The sequence below is a fragment of the Cotesia typhae genome, unplaced genomic scaffold, assembly GCF_013202065.1.
Source record: "Cotesia typhae breed Kobodo isofemale line unplaced genomic scaffold, CoteBio_Ctyphae contig_5, whole genome shotgun sequence".
NCBI classification, from domain to species: domain Eukaryota; kingdom Metazoa; phylum Arthropoda; class Insecta; order Hymenoptera; family Braconidae; genus Cotesia; species Cotesia typhae.
This window is the reverse complement of record NW_027423757.1, coordinates 12,245,031-12,268,502: the sequence shown is the minus strand read 5'-3', so window position 1 is coordinate 12,268,502 and position 23,472 is coordinate 12,245,031. Positions and strand designations below refer to the sequence as shown.

General features: G+C 32.2%; 1 protein-coding gene across 5 annotated transcripts in view; it reads right to left on the bottom strand.

The window, feature by feature from the left end:
- LOC141530944 (uncharacterized) overlaps positions 1 to 23,472 on the bottom strand; it is a 140,203-nt gene that overhangs the window by 2,459 nt on the left and 114,272 nt on the right. For 4 of the 5 annotated variants that reach the window (XM_074248344.1, XM_074248346.1, XM_074248345.1 and 1 more), the window contains 6 exons: positions 8,288 to 8,337; positions 7,854 to 8,189; positions 7,563 to 7,739; positions 6,220 to 6,483; positions 4,445 to 4,538; positions 1,500 to 3,559 (listed from right to left, as the gene is read on the bottom strand). In XM_074248344.1, coding sequence (XP_074104445.1) covers positions 1,500 to 3,559; positions 4,445 to 4,538; positions 6,220 to 6,483; positions 7,563 to 7,739; positions 7,854 to 8,057 — 2,799 coding nt within the window. In that variant the 5' untranslated portion in view covers positions 8,058 to 8,189; positions 8,288 to 8,337. The remainder of the gene's footprint in view (positions 1 to 1,499; positions 3,560 to 4,444; positions 4,539 to 6,219; positions 6,484 to 7,562; positions 7,740 to 7,853; positions 8,190 to 8,287; positions 8,338 to 23,472) is intronic. The other variant, XM_074248343.1, reaches the window with a different exon arrangement.

Sequence of the window (23,472 nt, the reverse complement as noted above, 5' to 3'; positions counted from 1 at the left end):
GATATACTTTACCAGGGGAGTATATTCTTCCTCTGTAAAAGTTTTATTTACAATAAGCAACCCGAGTTCCGTACACTGTAACTCGAGGCCCGGGCATTTGTTCTTCCACTCCGGATAATAAAAAAGACTGCAGAGTACAGTGTGCCGCTATATTTTGCCCTGGGAGTGAATGAGAAAACGGAAAATAGGAAATAGAAAGTAGAAGAGTAAGTTTTAGTAAAAGTAAAAGAGTAAGAAGCTAAACCGGAGCTATTCGCCGTAAACTTGCCCGTCCACTTTGGCAAGAACCCCGCTCAGTTTCTTTGACTCTCAGAGTTTGAGTTTTCGTTAAATTTGCCCCGAGTGTCTCTTCGCCGGAAGCACTCCGGGGAACTCCCTCGTAATTTTGTTCTCTCTTTGTCAGAGTGCTTTCGTCACAGTCACAGTTATTCTTTGGCTGTATCAAGAGGGTTTGTTGTTTTAATGGTAATCAATTTTTCGGGCTCGGACTATTGTTAGAGCTTTATTGGTAGATAAATGAACTTTTTATATTTTATGAGAAATAGTAAAAATTCTTGATCCATAAAAAGAAAATTATATTTTTTATTAGATATTTAGAGTCAAATTATACTTCTTGGCAGTATCTTTAATTTTTTTTTATCTAAAACTGTAATTTTGAAGTTTTTGGATAGTCAATGAGATAAAGACAATTTGACCGCATTTAAAGTATGTTATTATAAAAAGAGAATATTTTTTTTCGTAATAATTTTAAATAGAAATTGTGATGAAATTAAATACTATTGTAAAATGTTGAAATGAATAATATTGAATATCAAAATGAATACTTGCATAATTATTATTAAAAGATGGAATAATTTTAAATAAATGATATAAATTTTTAATATAAAAGAAAACTTCCGTGCTCTATTTAATATGAAATTTGTATTAAATATATCAACCAGCGATTGTGATCGGACGTTTTTAGGGTAGTCGCGCTCTATATAGTTTGTACTACTTAAACTCTTGTTATTTCTTTTTCTCGTTCCTTTTAACTCAGCTATTTCCGAATAATTTATTTATTTTCTTTTAATACTATAAAAAAGTATTTTAAAAATAAAATTTTTATCAAACGTTATTTCTTATTAGATTTTCCAAAAAAATAAAAAAAAAATTCTTCTTTAAAAAATTTTAAAATCAATTAAAATTTTTAATTTTTAAAAAGAATAATAATATTTATAACCTTTGACTCATAAAAAATGTCTTTTAAAGCTTAACTTCCTCAAAATATGCTCAATTAAATTTTTATCAAATTTTTTTTTTAATTTAATTTTCCATAAAATGAAAAAAAATTTTTAATTGTCAAAAATCTTAAAAAATCCTATTTTAAGGAATAAACAAATAATATTAATAATCTTTGACCCCTAAGTAAATTTCAAATAAGCTTAACATCCCCAATTAAATTTGACAAATCCTCCAATAAATTCACCCTTCAATAGGAATATCAATTGTAAATTACTTACCTCAATATTATTAAGCCTGAGTTCCTCTAGCTGGTACTCCAGCGGGTCGGTGAGATTCCTCCTATCAGTAGGTCTGGCCACCTGAGTCTGTTGCCAGCGATTGTGTAGCAACTGTGTACTGGGGTCATCGCGATCAATATCACCATTAGTCCTGAGCGGATTATCCCCAAAGTTCTCCTCGATATCATTTTTCCTCCACTCATTACCAGGATACTTAGAAGACGAGACCGCCGAGACAGCAATGAACGCGTTCCTCCTCGCAGATTCCTCGGGAGTAGCTCCGGACTTGCTAATTGGCTTGGTGTTAATTTTGTGGTATGAAAACTGCTTCCACTTGGGCGTACTGTCGGGGACTGGCTTAGCGAACTCGACATTCCACTTGGTCAGTTTTCCCTTGTGCCAATCGGGGTCTTCGAAGTGCTGCTGGTTGAAAGAGCTCCAGCCGGCGTCATCCGCGGGCATTACCCAGGCTCCAACCGACTGTATCTTGGGGGACATTTTAATCGGCCACATCTTCCTGTCGCTGGTCCAGGGATTGGAATTCACCTTTATCTTTCCACTTCCATTCAAATTCAAATTAGCATTGTCTTTAACTCCTTCTTTATTTAAGTTCTTATCCTCGTCCTTGTTCAAAAGTCTCTCCTGCTTGTCAAGCCCGAGCTTCCTCACGAGATCCGCGTTGGGGTTGTAAGACTTTCCGTTCTTATCTTTGGGCCAGGGCTTCGCGTCAGAGAGCTTGAATGGCCACGTCGCCGGATCGGACGTCAAACTATTCCAAGTTTTCATGGTTATCTTGGGAAGGGTGACATTCTCATCCTTGATTTGCTTAGACGACTTTAGCGCTTCATTAAACTCCGAGTGATTTCTAGTTTTATCTGGAACTGGTGGTTCCCTGCTGTAGGACTTTGATCTCGAGTCGTCTATCGATCGCCAAGGAATTTGCATAGTCTTATCACTCTTGCCAGAAAGAGATCCCATTGAAGAGGAAGAAGAAGAAGAAGAAGAAGAAGAAGAAGAAGAAGAAGAAGAAGAAGAAGAAGAAGAAGAAGAAGAAGAGGGAGAAAACTTTCCAAAGAGCATCCTCCTCTTGGCCTCGTCCGCGTCTTCAATCTCGAAAATGGGTCTCCAAAAAGTTTGCCAAGCGCGGTACCTAGTGGCCCAGTTGCTCCTTTCGTCTTCGTAGTAGGGATCGACAGGCGGGCTCAAATCGTACTTTGAGTACTTCCAGGCCTTGGCGTAGGGAGCCTGACGGGGAAACTCCCCAGGATAACCCGCGGGCTCCTGGTAATCCTTGAAGATCTGATTCCTGACACGTTCGCCGACGTACGGCGGTCTGTATCGATCAAACCTGTCGCCCACACGAGCTCTTGATGGTTCTTGATGCTCGTGGTGGTACGCTCGTCCAGCCAGCGGGTAATCAAGCAGTCGAGGGCTGGCTCTCTCCCTCTCCGGGTCGTAAATCGAGGGCTGGGACTCGTGTTGATTCAGCGGCGAGTCCTTCTCGTGAGTGTTTATCTTCCCGAAGTGGAATTTCCTTGACAGCGGATACTTGCCATTGCTGTTGGAATTTGCGCTCCCGTGGCTCAAATCCAATATCCCCGGGACTTGGTCATTCAGGTAGTCCGTTGAAGTGTCGTCAGTATTGGTATTGCGATTACTCGACCCCACAGACGGCTTCTGGTATTTTCCCACCGCGTAACGGATCTTCGCCAAATTCGAGGGCTCTTTGTGGAGGGAATTCCGGACTGGAGACCCGAACAGCTCCGGGAAGATTCGCCAGTGCGTTGCCTCTGTTGGTGCGGGAGTTCTCGGCGCAGCTGTCGATGCTGGAGTCGTAGAAGGAGTGATTGGTGAAGAGGTCGTTGACGGTGTCTCCGTAGACAACTGGGACCTCGGCTTCTTCTTTTTCTTTTTTTTCTTCTTCGGCTTCTCCGTTGGGGGCTTCAGCTTCTCTGCCACCGGAATCGGGAAGTCTGGCTGGCTCAACGCTTGCCGAAAGTCGTACCCGCGCTTGCTCGAGTCTGAGGCTCTCCATAGCTCCAGGTCGTTCTCCATGTCTCCTGGGAATTGTTTATTATTTTAATTAGTTGTTTTTTTCGGGTGCTTTTTGTGAATATGGCTCAAACACAAAGCCTTATTTAATTAAATAATTATAATGTATGCCCGTAATTTGGATCGGGGGAAAATAAGGAAAAGTAGGCCAGCTCTTGGTGGTTATAATGTGTAATGACGACGGGTTGCCGCTGCGAGAGCTGCGAGAGGTAATTAAGAGGCGAAACAGGCTCTTGTTCCCAGCGGACTCTCTCACTCTTTATATAGACCAACTCTGCTGCTGTGAAATTTGTTGAGTTATTATTTGACTAATAATCTGGTGCCGTTCAGCATTTCAAATGTCCTTCAATAATCGTTACTTGTATTATTATTATTTTAAAAATTATATTCTTGATTGAAGAATATTTATTTTTAATTAAATTCATTTTTTTTGTCAGTGTATAAATTTTATATTTTCTAATTATAATTAAAATCCATAAAAAAAAAAATATCTTAAATTATATAATAAAGATACTCATGTATAAAAATATTAAAAAAATATATTTTAATCCTCTATTAAATATGAAAAAAAAAATTATTTTAAATCCTACAAAAAAATAGATAAATACTGGTATATTTTTGTAGAGCTTAAAAGCTATTAATTTATTAATTAAATAATATTTTTTATGGACTATTTATAAAAATTAATTTAAAAAAAATAACTTCCAACATAAATATTGATATTATTATGATAAAGAAAAAAAAAAAAAAAAAAAAAAAAAAAAAAAAACATCGAATATAAAATAAACAAGGCAATAAAATTCAATTATGTCGTTGTTTGATTCGCTCGATAACGTTAGCTTCAATATTATATTAGTAGTATATGTAGTATGTAGGTTACGTTATATACTTACTCAGCAATTTGTGAGTCCGTTCCCATCGCTTAGGATTCTCAGCGAGCTTCACCAATAACTCTATTAAGTTTTCAGCCAGTATGTACTCCTCTACCTGGTCAACAAAGCAAGAAACCGCTTTCTAAGTTCTCAGGGTTTAAATCAACAGTTTCAAAAATACAAATACGCTAATAAAAGCCAAAACTAGTACACTTACCAACTACAAAAGCATAATACAATATGTTTCTGAATAAACTTATAATTTAATATGAGATTTGCGAGGTCAAGGGATTCTTTAGTGATTATTTGTTGGGCGAAAAATGAAATTACACAAAAAAAAAAAAAAAAAAGTCAAATTAAAAGCAATAATTTACGAGTGAGAGCTTTTAAAAGTTTTAATAGCTGAAGTTTAACTGAAAATTAATCACTGATTTATTTTAGGGAAGAATCGACGGAATTGATAGATGAGATTTCCTTGAGAGCTTATCCCCAGTGACACTCCTTCGACGCGTGAGGGATTGATAACCCAAGACTCTTTCCCTGATTTCCCGCGGGGATCCCAACCGGAGTGACTTAATCCCACACGTTTAAATTGCGCTTGAATGTTGCCCGGTGTGATTGAAACCACCAACCGCTTCACCAGTTGTGTACACATCAGGAGGACTGGAGATTTTCTGGATAAAGAGAAAGAGAAAGAGAAACAGACACAGACATATGCACCCGTTCGCCAGGAAATTGACTTGAGAATTCCAGGAACAAGAAATCCAGAATGTAGCATTTTGTCATATGACCGAGGGCATTGTTCCTCTCCCTTCCCAGTCTCTTTTTCCATCATTTCCGTTTTCGCATTCGCATTTCTATCCATCCTCCGGGGAATCTGTCTCCAGACAAAATTCGTTCCCCTTTTTCACACACTCAGCAGCGAGATTTCAGCCCGCAGAGGATAAAAATTGAGAGAAAAATTTGCACGATGCTAAAGGTAACATTCCCTCTACTGGTTATACTTTTCGCTATTGATCCGACCATTCTTTGTTTAAAGTTTTTTGAATAAGCATTTATTATATAAGGTGTGCTATTTTTAATACTTCGTTGATCCTTTTAGTTTATTTATAATTGTAAGATTTAAATATATTTAATTTAATTTAATTTTAAATGAAAGGATCAATGTCACTATAGACAGTTTATTAATAATATATAAATTGACATAAAATCAACTTGTGTGTTAATTTTAAATTAATAATTCTATTGTGAAATTATTTAATTTTCGTTCTATTTTAAATGAACTTTAGAGATTGTTATTTTATATTTAGAACTTTAGTTACTAAATTTAAATTTTATAGAAAATGTATTAGCAAATAATATGATTAAAAAAAATTTATATAAATAAAATATCAACGATATTTTTTTTTTTTAATTTTAAATATAATTAAAAAAATATTAATAAATAATTTAGATTATTACTATATTTCTGAAATAAATTTTTTCCAGCAAGAAAAAAATAATTAACTGTCAGTTGGAGATAATTTAAAAATTTTTGATCCTGGAAAATCATAAAATGTCAGTGATCCATGATATAAAATAAAAGATAAATTTATAGGGTTGTCAGAACTAGAAACGGAATAAGATAAAAATAAAAAAGAAAATCCCCGATACAGGATAAGTAGAGGGTGAGTTGAAAAAGTTTTTCAGTTTCACCGCTAGGTCTTATCGGCAGGGTGTTTAAAAATGAAATGCAGTGAGCCCTTGATTCTCGCAATCTCTTAAGTAAAGTTCTTTGTGTAGTGGCAAATCCTTACTCGAAGTTCCTCAAGTTTTGCGAGCTTCTCGAGCTCGTAGGTGTGCGTAGCCGGTTCGAGATAAGTCTCGAGACCCTTGAGATCGGATTGCTGTCTCTTGTCGAGTTTTCCGAGGATTTCCGTCGGCGCATCCAAATCCATATATTCCTCGGAGTCTTCGGGCGCCCTTTCTCTTTTTCCGTCGGCTTCGACATCCAGAGATCTCCTCTCGAGGTAGGACTCTCCGGGCCCGGGATTAATCCCATCGTCATCCAGCTGAAAGCACTTTCAAGTATTATTACGCTACTGTCCTACACCTGTCGGCTAGCAAAGGGTGTACCGGAGAAGCCCGACTCGATACGCGACAAATAAGCTCCTGTTGCCTTTTATTCGATAAATACAAATCTCTGTATAACAATAGAGTTACTTTTTCTGTTTTCTGTTAAATTTAATCTTTTATTGTTTTTTTTTTTTTTTTTTTTTTTTTTTTTTTTTTTTTTTTTTTTTTGCTCGTATTGCTACCCAAGAATCTTACGCTATTGATTTGGACAAATATTAAATTTTATCAGATATTTTCATACTCTACAATATTGTTGTAGAATTTTGTGATTAAATTCTGATAAATTTTTATACTATAAAAATTCAACAATTTAATTTTTAATCAAAATAAAAAATAAACATTATGTAGTAGAAAAGTTTTTAAAAATTGTTTTTTCAATAAATTTTACTTGATTAAAAAAAATCAATAATTTTTTTCTAGTATTGATTTCACAGTTTTCCGACAAATAAATTTTCCAATTAATCCAAAGAATGGGCAGCGTAGTTCAGAAGATCAATCTAAACTTTAGTTATTGGAGTTGACAATAATATCAAAGTTTAGTTTCAATAAAAACATTCCGACACTTGAGCGGTAACCGAGATGCTTGTGGTTCGAAACTATCCACTGGTAACTACCAAGCTTTGAAGCAATGCGTCGTTGTCACTCGTTTCGAACCTCTGAACTGACGAGTTAATTTGTAAACTATATTATAATTTTGGAAAGACAATCTAAACAACCCAACCACTCATGAAAATCATGATCAGATTGTTCTAATTAATCCTAACAAGATAAATTATGATCACACTGAATGTAAGTTGAGCATATAAATTTTTTTGTTCATTTAAATTTCTCAAAAAAAATTAATTTGATTGAAGAAAAAAATTTTAATTTAAACGCGGAATATTAATAAAAAAAATCTATTAAATTGTTGAAGTACTAAAAAAATCCGATAAAGAATTATTTTAAAAAATTCAACTGATTTTCCAATTAAGTTAAAAAGCAATAAGAAAAACTATCACCGCAATTAAAAAAAAAAATAATTTACCAAATGGTTGTCAATAATTTGTCGACTTGCGGGAACTTTTTTCCCTAAAAGTTCGCCTTTGACCGCGTCCTCATTAGTGTCGTTCCCCTGGAGGCGTATCTGTGAGCTGAGTTCCTTTTTCACAGTAGGTACGCGTTTAATTTTTCCGCTCGCCTGCCGCTTAAACTTCAAAAGCTCCTGTATCACCCGGAGGAATGGGCAAGACATAAAAAGTAAAAAGATCCATATGAATAATAAATAAAAGTTAATAACCACAAGTAACTTTGGGAATAAATTAAAAGGGATAGTTGCCTGCGCGGGGCCGGTAACCTCGCCGCTGATTGCCTCGTTGGAGGTCATGCTCTCGTCGGAACTTTCCTCCAGGTTCTTTTCCTGGGAGTCGAAGTTCCTGGAGGACACCATCCCCGGACTAAAGCCCGCCTCGGGGGGATTGGCTAGGCTGTCCGAGGAGTTGCGTCTCTCGTCTCTGGACATGGCTTCGTGGGACTCGGCCATGCTTCGTAATTCTTCCTCGTACTCGTCTACGTGCTCTCTTCCTTCCGGTTCTCCGTCTTCTTCTTCTTCTTCATCCTCGTCCTCGTAATTTGGTTCAGATTCTCGGGAATTTTTCTCCGTTGTCGACAGAGTCTAAAATTATTTATTTTTATTTTTTTTTTCCAGCTTCACTCTGTATTTTCATTAACCGGTGAATGGATTTAATAAAATAAAATAAAATATCCACTCACCCTTACGACTGGCTGCAGTTCCCCGTGTTTATCTTTCTTCTCATCTGCAACTGATTAAAAAATAAAATGGTTAGAAAACGTCTGTATTCAACAAACGCGAATAATCAGATAAACATAAGTTTTATTTTTTTTATCTACGGTTATTTTTTTTAATACCGCACCTTACTCACTCTGCTGAGAAATTTACCTCCCAACTTTTTTACATCTTTGTACTTTATAATTATTTTATTTTTATTTACTGGTCTATTTTTAAAGTTTCTGAATAATATACGCAGCTAACTTGGAGTTTGTTTTCTTTCTTTTTTTTTTTTTTTTTGATTCAACATCGCGAGTTCTGGCAACAGATGCACCCGATTAATATTCTTACTCCAGTAGATGAGAGGATATACCTACAAGCTTTACCCGAGTCTTTTAATTGACCGCCGTAATTCCTCCGGCAATAAAGATACGACGACCTAGAACCTGGAACTGGGAACAAAGAAACACCCGCGAAGAGGAACAATAGGACTTTTAATCGAGCTTGCAGCTTCTATTCGAGGATTTTTATTTCACGCATAATTTTATTTACACATTAAACAGGAACTCTTCAGGATAAATGAGGTGAAATTGAAAACAATTCTTTGTTTTCAATTGTGTTCCTATCGCGGATTTTTTTTTTTTTTTTTTGATTAATTAATTAAAAAACTATTAAATAAAATTTTATAAAATTTATTTTATATAAAATTAAAATTTTAGATAAGATAATTTTATTAATTTTGAATTGATTAAGAATTTATTTTAAATAAATGGACGAATTACTATTTGTGAAAAGAACATGGACGTTTAAATTTAATATTAACAGCGATTAAACGGAAAGTTAATTATTGATGTTTGATTGTACCTACATGGATTTCAATTTATTTTTTATTCTATTCATTTCCAGCGCTTGAAAAAGTCACTAATTAACAATCATTTGATTATTTATGAATCTGAAAATTTTAAAGGAATGATTTATTTAAAATAAATTTACATTTTTAATCCTCAATGTTGAAGAAATTTCTTTCCAATAAGAATTTTAATTATTTCTTTAGAAAAATTGATTAAGGAGAGACTGAGAAGAATTGTATGAAAGAATTTTAATTATAGAGAATTAAAAATACACGATCTATTTGATTTAATATTACTTAACAATAATTTTGATAGATTTTTTTTTTTTCACAATTTAATTAATGTATTATTAAAGTTCTCAAAATGTAATGATAGAAATTTTTTATGTTATATTTAAAAAAAAATTAAATAATTTTTCTATAGTGAAATTTTTTTTTTTCAATCGAGTTAATTTTTTTATCAGTACAAAAAACTATTACTACTTTATTTATTTAACCCTCTTGACACCCGCCCCTCGAACCTTAAATTCAAATTTTCCCAACATTATTATTTTAAGCGTAAAAAAAAATAGCGAGCTTAAATTACGATTTTCAGCGTCACGTCTACTAAAAAACTAGTGAGAAAATATTACATATACAAAATATAAAACACACATACAATACACCAACGCAAGCAGCCAGCCAGTCACAGGACACGCGAGATAAAATTTACACTCGGTAGAATAAATGCCGTAAGCAAAAAAGTGAAAAAAAGCTTAAAAAAGACAGTAAGGGCGTTAGTTTTTTTGCGGAGTATGCATTGTCCTATATTTTTTCTTTCGCCCAAGCGAAATGACCGAACGGCTGGCAAAGTACGTTTACACTGTACGTGATCACTGTGTATATCTATATAAAAAAAAAAAACAAAAAAAAAAATACACACTATATATTAACACACGTACGTATATATTAAATATACCCGCGAGGTAAACTGGAGGGTGTGTAATGCCGCAGAAGTGGAATGTAGACAGAGTATACTCGTTATAACTGTACTTATAGCCCATATATGTGTACAGCATGTATATGTATAGCAGAGGACTTATATAGAGCCGAATATGGAATAAAGTAATGCGTCGACGAAGCAGTTTTCCGATATTTCAGTGGACAGCGAGCGGTCCGACGGATTCGTCCGTACACAATTTATAAGTATTTAAAATTTTATTTTAAAAAAAGGAAATTATATCTACGCATTGTTGGAAGCCGCAAGTTTAACTTTCCAGCGACTATTTCGGCGGTAGTACGCGAGCAGTGTGAAGTAGTGTAGGCATCGGCTAATAAACCGGAAAGCGGCTTTAAGCATTCTCGTCATCCGCGGAAATATTACGTGAGGTGCCAGTTTAAATAAATTCCATCGGGTTTTTTTTTAATATTTCAGAGCCACGTATTTGCTGCAGCCGAAAACCTCGATATTTCTGGATCGTATTATTTTTATACCGCTGGTGGATAACTGGAACTGAAACTGAAACTAGAGCCTATCTACTCGTCGAGAGTGTAGATGAGAATCCAAATAATTGATCGGCTTAATTTGATAATAGAAATACGCGATTTGTAAATAATATTTTTTAATTGGGGATTAAATTCCAGAGAAGTTCTACGCTTCGTGATTTGAATGTTTGGAGTTCCGATGATCAATAATCGCAATCAACTCGGAAGTTTTTTTAAATGGTTTCAAATTTCTGAGAGAATTAATGATCAATCTTTTATTGGATGGAAAAAAATATTTTTGGGGAGGGAAAAATTTTTTATAAACTTTCAATTTAAAAAGGTCAATTGGAAAATTAAAAAAAAATATTAGCAAAACATAATTATTTAATTTACTTTTTTAGAAATATAATTTTGTATTTTTTTGGTTTAAAAAATTTTTTTTTGTGTGGAAAAATTAAAAATTTTATTATTTTGATTCAGAAAAATAAAAAAATGTCTATTAATTTTTGTTAAATAATTAAATTCATCTGTTCTTCCATAAAATTTAAGGTTCAATTGAATTTACCCATTAAATAAAAAGAAATTTAAAATAAATGGTTTTATATAAAGTAGCGCTTAAACTTTGAGAAACTGTTGTACTGAACCATTAAGTTTATCGACTTATTAAAAGAAGAAGAAAGATTGAAATGAAAATTTTTTAAACTTTAAAGATCTATATAAAAGCAAAAAATATAAATAATAGTGTTTGTGTGACACAGAAACCGAAATAGAGAGCATGAATTTTGGATTATTTGCGGGTGACGTGTGAGCGTGGGAGTCAATTGCCCCAAATGGAATCTAAAAATTCTCCAATGCTGTCAGAGGGTATATCTATAGAGTTTGCAACATTGGAATCCGAGTTAGGAAGAGTCTATGAGACAGGAAACTAGATTTATTGAGGACTTAGCAATTGCGCGGCGAATCGATTCGCCATAATAATCGATACCTTACACGATGTATATTTGTAAAAATAGATTGTGTGTATGTAGAGGGCTTATAGATTGATAGACGTACAGTCGATGTGCTGATATCCCACGGTTCATTTCGATTGCTATATATAACACTAAAGACCCCATTAATCAAATTATAAACTATCAAATTACGGATCTCTGCTACGAACAAATTAATGGACATATTAAAAATAATAATAATAATTTTTTTTTTAATTTAATATGTTTACTGTCTTCTAAAAAAAATTTTAATGAAAATTGTAATTAAAAAATTCTATAAAAAACTTAATTAATAATTTTATTACTTAAAAAAAAATCATTTAAATATTTTACATTCTAAAAAAATAAACTTTACTCGAAATAGTTATTAGACTTTTTCGCGGATTCGTAAAAGTTTGTATTTACTGTTTACTTTTTACTTGAAAAAATTTTTAATTAAAAAAATTGCTTTTGGATGTTATTGAAAATATCGATTTATTCTAAAAAAAAAATTTACAATGTAACTCTATTTAACTTACATGAAAAACTTGGGATTAACGCGTATAAAAATAAAAATTTAAGGATCGATTATGAATACACGAATATGTTTTAATTAATTACAAGTAAATCAGAAATTAATTGACAGTTTTATGGGTCGAAAGTTATCGGGGTTAAGTTATAAGTTGTAGCTGCTTTTTAAATAATATTTTAATGATTTTATATTCCATAATATTGAAACATAAAATATTAATGACTGCAATTTTTCACTTAATCCTTTGAAAATTTAAATAATAAATTACTATTGAAGATTATAAACTTAAAAATGTATACCCAAGCGCCTTGTAGCGTTCGTGTATAAAAAATAAATTCTGCAAGAATATTAAACGAGCTTTTTATTTAAAGAAAATGTGAAATGAAGAAAATTAATTATTCAGTTCTCTCGTTGGATTTAACGTCATTACTATCCATATAATGTTAATAAATTTAATGAATTCTGTTTATTAATAAACAGCAACAAATCTGACAGATTGGTATTAGCAAAACAGGATGAAACATTTAAATAGCAGTCGATCATTTGAGCGTGATTTTGTTTGAAATCTGGCAGTCTATATACATGTATATATTATATATCTATTTTGTTTCCCGCCTCCGGCGCTAAATACGCGGGCTTTAAAACCATGCGGGCTTCGGTTGTGGGTGTGTAAATTCTACGTCAACGTTTTAATGTCTGTGCCCTTGTTTTCTGTTTGTGTTTTGTGAATGTGCGCCGACATTTATGCGGGAAAGAACTAAAGTACGTGAAAATAGTCCGGGAACTGTAAATATAAAGCTGCGAATGGTTTAAATGTGAAAGTGGCTATTGGTGGTCGGAAAATAGACACAATAAAAAAAAATTTGTCTGTTCATGAAGTGGGTAGTTACAGCGTCGGTGGTATTTTATTATTGGATTATTTTGAATAAACCTCTAGAGCAGGTGAATAAGAATAATGGAAAATTATTTCGGCTTTGTTTAAAAAAATATTTGTTACGTTTTTTGTTATATTTAATTAAAATTATACGTTTTTTTTTTTTTTACATAATTTAAGGAATAATAAAAAAATTTTTTTTTAATTTTTTAGAAAAATTATAAATAGATTTTAATTTTGAGCTTCATAAAATTTATTTATTTTTTTTTCTAAATTTTAATGTCATTAAATTAAAAAAATAAGCAAAATTTTATGACGGGCACATTTTTATTTTAAAAGAAATTTTTTTTAAATAATTCTTAATTTTAGTAAAAATCTTCCAGTAAATTTGTGATATAATTTTTTGGTGATAATTACTTTTTTATATAAAAAATTTGAATAGTTTTTTTGATAATTAATTCTAAAATAGCAAAATTATTTTTAAAATTTATTTCAAAACTTTTAATTATTTATATTGTGATTAAAAATTTTTCTATTCAAAATTTGTAATTTTTATACCATATATAATATAATGACTGCAGGCTGCTATTATTATTTTTTCCACGTAATTTTTCGTATGTAAGCAATAAATAATCGCGAATAAGTTTATTGATTAACGACAGAATTTTTTTTCAGTGAAAGAGCTGTGTGACATTTAGTAAAAAATAAATTTATAGCTAGCAGCTGGGGATAACAATCTGGGGGGGGGGGAGATTGGAAGCTTTTGTATTTTCACTTATCGGTTGCTTAACTTTATACGGAGATAAAAGTCTTCTTTGGTAGATGAACCGGCAAGGGTTATGAGTGTGAGCATGAGACTTATCACAAAAGATGAAAAAGCCTCGCATATTTTATCGATAAAACTTTAAAGATGGAAGCTGGGAGGAAAATAAAAATATTTAGCAAATATGCTACGAATTACATATATACTGTGGGCAAATAAATTTTTGAAATGTCATTGAACACGTCGTCGTGCTTTTGGATAAATTCGAGGAACAATATTGGTTTTGTTTGCCTTAGATTTAACTTCTGGGTTTTTATTTTAAAGGAAAAGTGGAGACACAACAAAAGTGTAGCAAATAAACGGGGCAGGGGGGAGGGAGAGTGGAAGGTGGAAAAAATAAAACAGAAAACAGTGACAAAGGACGGGCGAGAAAATCAAAAGAGAACACGTACCGTTGCAAAATCTTCATCCCACGTCTAGTTCTACTTTTTTACTTTTCGCTCTTATTATTTTTATTATCATTGTCGCCGGAGGTATCAGACTTTTTTTTTTTTTTTTCACTTTATTTTATAGCAAACTTATTTTACGTCTTTTCGCCGGCGGCCTTGGAATTAGACGTCATGAGCTAAGGAGCTTGCAGGGATCGCCGATCAAAGGAAAAGGACCAGCCATAAAAAAACGTATCGGGTGTAAAGTCCATTTATTGCCTCTCGCAATATATATATATATATATATATATATATATATATATATATATATATATATATATATATATATATATATATTTTTTTTTTTTTTTTTTTTTATCGGTCACGTAGAGATCGGTTTTACTGAAACTTTATCAAACCCTCAATAAAGAGCTTAAGTTAGAATAAAAAAATTCCAATTTTAAAATTTGTTCCTCTGGCTCACAATCAACTCGCGTCTAGACACCCTGCGTTTATTATGGATTTCAAAAGCGTACGTTTTACTTTGTACCGTTTTTGCGTTCGTGCTGGTCCGAGGGTAGAAGGTAGGAGGTAGAGGGTAAAGGGTAAAAGGGTGAAGGGATCTGAACCTGAAGCTCCGGTTTAAATGGATTTAAAGTATGATGTTGGAAATAGTTTTAATTTTCTTTTTAAAATTTTATTTAATTTTTTTTTAGAAGAATTTTTTATTATTATTATTATTATTATTATTATATATTTTTTAAAAAAGTTTTATATTGAAAAAATATTGCATTGTATTGTAAACCAAGAAAAATTTTTTAGTTAAAGAATTTTCCTACTCAAATCAAGAAGATTAAATTTTTTTAAATTATTTTTTTGATTCAAGTAATTTTTTTTTATATAGATATTTTATATTATAAAATATATTATATGTTTTTCCTTCATATTTTTTTAATTAATTCCTTTGACTTAATAACCAAGACTCCTACTTAAATAATTAAAAAACTCTCGAGCAACTAAATGAATAAATCATCTCCAGACAAACAGAATCCTTCATAAAAAAATAATAGCCATATCAAACAACCCCAGTAAAAATTAATTCCAGGTCAACCAGTCGATTCACAGCCAGCAAACAGTAACCATCAGTTAATAAATAAAACATTGCCTGGAATATTAATTAATGAAAGACAAAATTGATACTGCACATTAAAAGCATTAATTGATTTAACAGTGAATATTGTTTATAAAACGTACCGGGAATGGGGTTGTTGTGGATGTTGTGATAACAATGCGCCAAAGAGCTTCTTTATTTCTGCTCTCAATTAAATGTCGGGTGGATCGCAGTGAGAAGGTAGTAATATCTATCGGAAATGTAATTCGGTCGACTCCCACACACGGTGCATACACAATACCGACAGACTATAGCAGCCCAAACGAAACAAGAGCCTGTCAAATTGCTTGACAATGCCCAGTGTTAGTTCAGAGCGAACAGCGACACACATTTACAGTTCCAGGTCCAACAGCACAGGGAATGTTCATCCATGGTGCAGCATTATGTAGAACCATATTATGTTATATAGCAGGAGAGCACTAGTTGTATAGAATTGTAGACTCCCACTGGGGAATAACCGGAAATGCATCGGGTGTTTCGCTACCCTCTGAATATAATGGGTTACAGTTTGCAGAACGATAAGCGCGAATTCTGCTGTTCTGTTGTGGCTCCAACGAACCCAGTACCCAGAACAGAGAACAGAGAACTACCAGAGAAGCTCCAGTTGTTCTCTGGACATATCCACCGGCCAATAGTCCCTTCATATCAGTAAACTCCCGACCGATAAATTTCACCTCGGTCCACTCCAGCTCTTCGTCCCTTTACTTCTTCTATATTATCTATATCGTCAATTTCGCTTACTTCCAATCTTGTTTATATTGATATTTATATATAGACATAAAGTACTTATACATTAGCGGTTGGCGCCGGGGATGCCTGGTGAATGCCAATTCGAAACCGGAAACAACCTCGAGACTTTATTGGAGATCTCCAAATTGCCAACTATACAGTCCGAGGACTCGATAAAGAATCCATACAACACTCTGATGCTGTTATGTGGATCTTGTTTGTAAAGAACCGGAGGTATTATTTTTTATTAGCTATTTCCTTTGTGGGGCTGTTAGTTTATTGAGGAGTTTTATTTCTTAGAGGAACGACGTTGTTGGGGTACTTTGTTTATTGGGCACTTGTTTTTGACACATTCTGTAGAATTTTTTTTGGCTTGTGATATTGATTCTTGATAAAAATAATTATTTAAATTTTAGAAAAGACTTTTTTGTGAATTGATAATTTAAAATAGTTTGTATTAAATTTTTTTTTCACTACTTTAGGGCTGTTAAAATTTAAAAGTCGTCAAAAAACAGAAAAATAATTTTTTTAATTGACATTTTTTTCTTTTAATTAATTAAATTTTTTATCAATGAAATTATATAAAATTATTTTTAACTTTAATTAAAAATCTTCAAAACAATTTTCTTAATTTAAAATTTTTCTCCACAAATCAAGTTAATTTTTCCTCAATTACTTTCTTAAAAATATTAATTTGATTTTCTAACTCAATATTCATGATCATAAATTACGAATGACTTAAAAGTTCGCGAATCGTTTAAATAAAAATCGATTTTTACTGAATAACTAATAAAAATAAAATTACAAGTTATCAATCAAATTAATAAATAAAAATTGTCGATTAATCGATATCTTGATATCACATATTATAATTATATTATGTCTCCTCTAGACATAAAATAACAGGCTTACAGAAAGCAAGAGTAGAAGAGTTAGAGCCGATAGGCGATAAGTGAACCTAGCGACGTAAGTTCAAGGATTTCTATAATTTACAATATTTATAAAATCCCCAGCAACCCTCCACCCGCCATTTGTTTTCTTTTCCTTGTCAGTCGTTAAACTTAATCCACATAAAATATTTATCTGGCAACACATAATTTAAAGCACAATTCAAAGTTTGAGCTTATAAATATGTGTATAACCAGTAGAAGGATAACTTTTACTTTTTATTCCTCACAAGTTGTTCATTTCTCAATTTTCTCACTAACAGCGATAAGATGCCCAACAGAGCGCGGCCTGGCTTTTACACTCGAATAACTTTGCTCTCCCTCTTATCCCTCTTATCCTCCAACTTCGGGATAGCTCTCAGTGTACTGTGTACTAGGTACACAAACTCCCGTAGATTTATCTCGAAATTAATGGACTGAAAACTCTTACACGACGAATTTGTAACTATAAACCGAGTGCATTTGTTTTACGCTCGCCCACTAAAAATCTCCCTGAAATAGTCGATTTATTTTTTAATTAATTCATCCGCTCACCCCTGGCAAGCATTCACGGGATTTTATACCTCGGACGAGAAGAAGTGATCATTCTTGAAGACAACCGAGTATCTCGCGGCAGCAATTCATCCGACACCAGAAGAATAAGAAGAACAAGAATAACAGTAGCCGAGTTTTCACCCTCTCCCTCGGGAAGAGAGAGTTAAAACTTATATTCTGCTCGGTTTAGTTGTCTGACGTGCAAACGCGTGACTCGAGACGACCGTAGATTAAATTCCGTCTTTCGGATCTCGGTCTGCTTCACGAATGGAGTTCGCATCGCCAAAAGAATAGATTAAAATAATCTAACAGTTATTCTTCCTCTTCATTTTTCACAACTGTCCCGGGAGGTTTAATCCGACGCTGGCGTCAAAATTTCCACGTGTCCTACCACCGGTGACTACTAAAGATCTCTGATGGATTGCGATGGTTGTTCTGGTAAAAGGTATCAATTTATTTTTTGCTTGTTTTTACCAGGAAGTTTATAAGTTTTAAGCGCATTGTTATTGAACTGTAAAAGTCTGTTATTATTATCGCATTTTTTAATCTTTAACATTAAATTATCCATCAAAATTATTTTTATAATTTTTTTTCTACATCCTGATTTTTTTTTGCAATACTTGTTAGAAAAAAATAGACAAAATTTGGAAAAAACTGGGACTTTACTTATTTTTTTTTTTTTTTTTTAATTAATTATATTTACTTTTACAGCGAAGTTTTGAACCTTGAAATAAAAATTTAAAAAAATGTTATTATGCAAAAAATGGGCTTTTATTAAAATTTCATTCAAAATTAATTTTAAGGTGTTAAATATATTTTTTTTCCGGAAACATAATAAAAAATAATTACTTTTTTAAAAAAATTAAAAACTTTGCAGACAATTTAATAAATAAATTTTTTAAAATCAAAATATTTCAAAAATAATCAATCGTGACCAGATATATTTCCAATCGATTATATTCAATTCCAAGACAAATGCTTATAAATAAAATGAGTCCACTCAGAAAACGAGTATATCAAAGCAAAGAAATACGCTGATAAGAATAATAAATTCGCAGTGTTGTGAGCAATAATTTATAAGTTAGGCGATGATCGATGATCATGAGAATACGAACCAGGGAAAAAATTTAGAGCTAGAGAAAATTTACGATAATTGAATAGTGAATAATGAAAAATGTTTTAATTTTATTCACTCCGATCGGAAGTTGATGTACCTTTCACTTTTATTAATACATTTCTTTCTCCTTATTCTTAATAAAACGAAGGTCTGTTTACTGAGCACACTGCACTGTGAATAGCTTCAGTCAATTAATAACTACAGCCTGAAGGTTATTCCATTAATCAGAGCAAGTTCAATAGAGATTCCTTTTAATAATTGACTGAATGTTTCTTGGGTTTTTTTTTTTTTTTTTTTTTTTTTTACTTGCCCCGTCTTCTTTTGGAAGAATTTTGATTGTAATTATTAATTGTTATATTGAGGATTATAATGAGGCTGTAGTGGAATTCTTAATTGTCTGGGTCTAGGTTATATAAATGCTCTGGATATGGGGTTAACGAGTTCATTTCGCGAATAAGCCATTGGATTCCTCACACATAAAAGATCCTTTTCTTCTCACAAATTAGATTTTCCAGGAGAAAATTACGTCACGAGTGAATTGAACGCTCTGTCGATAGAAAATGGCTTTCAACTAAAATAAAATCTTATCAGTGTAGTACACCTGTTCAGCAAATTTTCTTCACTTTTTCTTCATTTTTGTTGTTATTATTTCATTTTGTTGCCATTAAAGATTCTTGGAGGTTATTGTACTGCTATAAAATAAAATAGTTTTTATGGCGACGTATTTTAAATGACTAGTGGAAATAGTAATAAAAAAAAGTAACTTTTGACTAACGAATTAAGTTGCGATAAAAATTTACGATCTATATTCTTTTGATAGTTTGTAAGTTATGTGGATCCATAATTTAAGGATCCACTGGACGTTTAAACTTATATCTTTGCTATTTTAATTCCTGGGACTTTTTTCAGTGCATTTTTTTTTTTTTTATTCAATTTGTTTTAAACTATTTAATATTCATTTTTTGTTTTAATAATTTTAAAGAAAAAATTTTTTTGTAAAAATTATAGAAATGAGAATTTTAAATCAATAAATTTTTTATTGCAGAAATTCTTATTTGATTTAAAAAAAAAAAATTCTTAAATTAATAAATTAATTTCAAAAATAAATATTTAAAATTTATACTCACAAAATTAAATTTAAAAAATATCAACAAACCATTTAAATCCTTCAATCACAGTAGTGCTTTATTACGCTCGGTAGAACAAAATATAATACGGGTAGTATAAATTAAACTTGTATTTAAAGTTGGTCCCACATAAATCAGATTTGTCTCATAAACAGTCACGAGTGTGTTATGTCTGGATGAGAAAGTAAAGAAAGGGGATGGAAAGCTCGATAGAAGATATAATACTATTTCCTTTAATTGTTAGTATGGATTTCGAACGCACACGCATAGCCGCAGTGCACTGTTGTGCTGTTGTGCTGTTAAATTTTGTTTAGATGTGGATATATAATAGGAGAATTGAATGTCGGCGCGGAATAGAACCTCGCAGCAGTATTTTTACCGGTTCGCATTGTGCGGGATGTTGTCGTAAATTTGAATCGCTCGGAAAAAAATGAAATAAGTTCAGAGGAGAAATGGTTTTTATTTTATTTTTTGCTTTTCGGTGTTTTTGTCAAGGACAAATGACGTAATAACAACGGCGATTATACATTCGTAACGGGGGTTAATTGGGAATCTGTGGGTTTAGGAAAACGTGCACCGGATGCGGTTTCCCGACGCGCGGTTTAATTACACGGAAGCCCAAGAGCGTCCGCCGGCGACGCGCGTCGCTAATGGAAATGACGCTCAGCGGTAACAAACCCCTGTGGATACTCTGCGCTACGAGGGTTTACTTATTTTTACCTCTGCTCAACTTTTATTTCCCTTTTTTCCTCTACTGTCATTAGCGTCAGTTGACTTTTGCGCGACCTCCAATTATTGTTTCGGCATAATTTGACAATAATTATTCCAAAAAGGCATAATAAGTCCAAATAAAATTATTTACTTAAGTTTGGGAAAAATTTTCAATCTAAAGATAAATCTAATTCTCTACAAAAAGGCTCTTATTTGATTTTTCGCGCTCACTCTCTTGATAAAGTCAGCTAAAAGCGTAAAAAAACTTGCGAACTACTAAAAAAATGATTTGTAGAAGTTTGATATTGAAATTCGCTTGAAATATTGAAACAAAAAATTTATTACTTTTTTTTTTTTGTTGGAAATTTAAACTTTGAGTTGTAAATTCGTCAGATAATTTAAAAAAAAAAATTACTGAGCTTAATATTAAATTTACGAGAAATTTATAAGAAACAAAAGTTGTAGAAAATTAAATTTCATTTCTAAATAAGAATAATGTAAGAAATTATTTCAAAATTATTGAACAAAAAAATTTGAAAGACTTCAAAGTTGTAGAAAATCAAATTTCTTTTTTAAATAAAAATAATTAATAATTTTTTTATTGTTTTAAATATAAAAAAAAAAAAATAATCTTTAAATAAAATCATCCTTTAATATTCTTAACCCGATTAACTTGTTTTCGTCTAAAATCAGATGTAAATTGAAAAGTTCATTTCGAGAGAATACACCGGCTATAATAGTTAATTCTCGGCAGCAGATGTACTCGATAATTAAATTAATTAATAATTATGCATTGCACGGTAAACGAACCGAGAAATTGTAGCAGACATGTTTAAGTAAAGTTCAAGTCTGATTCTGAATTTGAATTTGAATCAGAATCAGAATCAGAATTAGAATCAGAATCAGAATCTCAATTTTACTTGTTATGTGTCTATTCTCTGAAAGCTTTGTGCAAAGATCAAAGTTGTGATCGGTAGAAGCCAGCAGTTCCTTCACTTGAGCTTGGAGCTCGGAACTGAGGAGTTCTATTGTCATCCAGCACAATTGTAATGCACAGTCATCATCAAAAATAAATTATTACATTATACATTTAGCGTCGCCGTCTCTCCGCTCTCAGAGGTTATGAATGGCTTTGAAAAGTTCCCGTTATACGGCTATAAAGAAACTTTTAAAAAGTTTATTTGCCTCTGGGTATGTTCTATTGAATTATTTGGCAACAATATGATTTAATTTAATAATCGTCTATGCTGCAGCCAGTTTATTGATTTTTATTGCATCGGTTTTTTATTAGTTGTTTCCCATCGTTGCATTCTTTCGCCTTTTCCGTACTCTCTGTTTCACCTCGTCAGCTATTTTCCACACTTTTCTGTCAATCCTCCTGTGTTTCCTTTTTGTGTTGTCGGGCCATATACCTTTTGGTCGCCAGTCAAATTCGGCCCTTTGTCACCCGAGCTGATGAATAAAATACTATTGGCTACACGTTACAAAGCTTCAAACGATACATTCGATAGGTTTTCTTTCAAATAAAATTTTCTGCTATTGAAAAATTTCGGTAGAAAGGGAATTTAATTTTTAATTCAATGTTCAATCAACACAATCAAATTCAATAATCTGACTGTCAAAATTCAAAGAGAATTCAATTTAATATTCATCTGGAAATTTAATTGCAATTATGCCGTAATTTATACACTTAAATATTAAATTCCTCGGCAGTTTTCAAGTGGATAATATTTGAGGGTGAGATTAAATGTACATTATTAATGACATTTGATGTCGAATTAATATTTTTTTTAATATTTAATAATTAAGAGACCCTTAAAAAATTAAGAAAGTTTTTTGACTTAAAGAAAATTATTACAATTTAAAAACAATTTTTTTAAACATTGAAAATTTAACTTAAACTCTTGATTTGTATTTTTGAATCAAGTTTTTATCATTAAAGAAAATTAAATTCCTTTCAAAATAATTTTTTTGATATTTTCAATGTTTTATTTAAAATTTAGACTTTTATATATTTAAAAAAAAAAATTTTTTTTCCATGAAAAAATTTATTTTACCAGAAAAAGGAATTAAAAAAATTATTTTCAAGTTTTATGGTTTGAATCAAGACAAAAATTTTTGAATAAAATAAAATTTATTTTAAATTAAGAAAACTTTCTGGTCCAAAATTATTCCAGAATAATAAAATTCTTAAAATAATCTTGTCAATTCAAGAATTTTCTTTTCAAATCAAGTCAATTTCCCTGGAATACATACTTGCAATAAGCCTGGTATCAATGCAAATAAAATAAAATATTTCCCGAGTATTAATCCATTTTTCCGTATTGTCTGATCCCCGAGGAAAGATACGAGAAAGCAATTGAACGATTATCTCAACCATCCACCAACTAGAAAGACTAAAGCACCGTCCATCGTTCGCTCAGCGTTAACAACATGGCTGTCTGCCAATATCTTGCCTCGGCACTACCACCATACACTTCTATCGCACTGCTCCAGATCCAGATCCGCACACACCGACACATACAGACACTCAGCCTTGGAATATTATACAGGACAAAGAGAGTAAGCGAGCGACATGGAGCACAGAACCCCTGACTCTGCGAAAAACCACCGAGCCGAGATGATGACCGGGCAAACGGCTCCGGGACCAAAAAAACCAAATAACTGAAGAAAAAACAAAGAATACTTGTAATATAAAACTTACAGTAGGCAGTTTTACATTCTGGAATCTGAAAAAGCTCCGCGGGCATTTATATAACTGTCTTTTCAGCGGCGAACAAAAAGAAATACAAAGAAGGGGGATGAGCAAATGAGACTGCTTTTTTACCAACTAACAGATTGACCTGGAAATTTAGTCACCATAAAATAAATAAAAATACATGGACATTATGTAATCTTGAAAACGGGAACTGCAACGAAAACGGAAATTGTCGTAGTATGAATTATGCATGTCA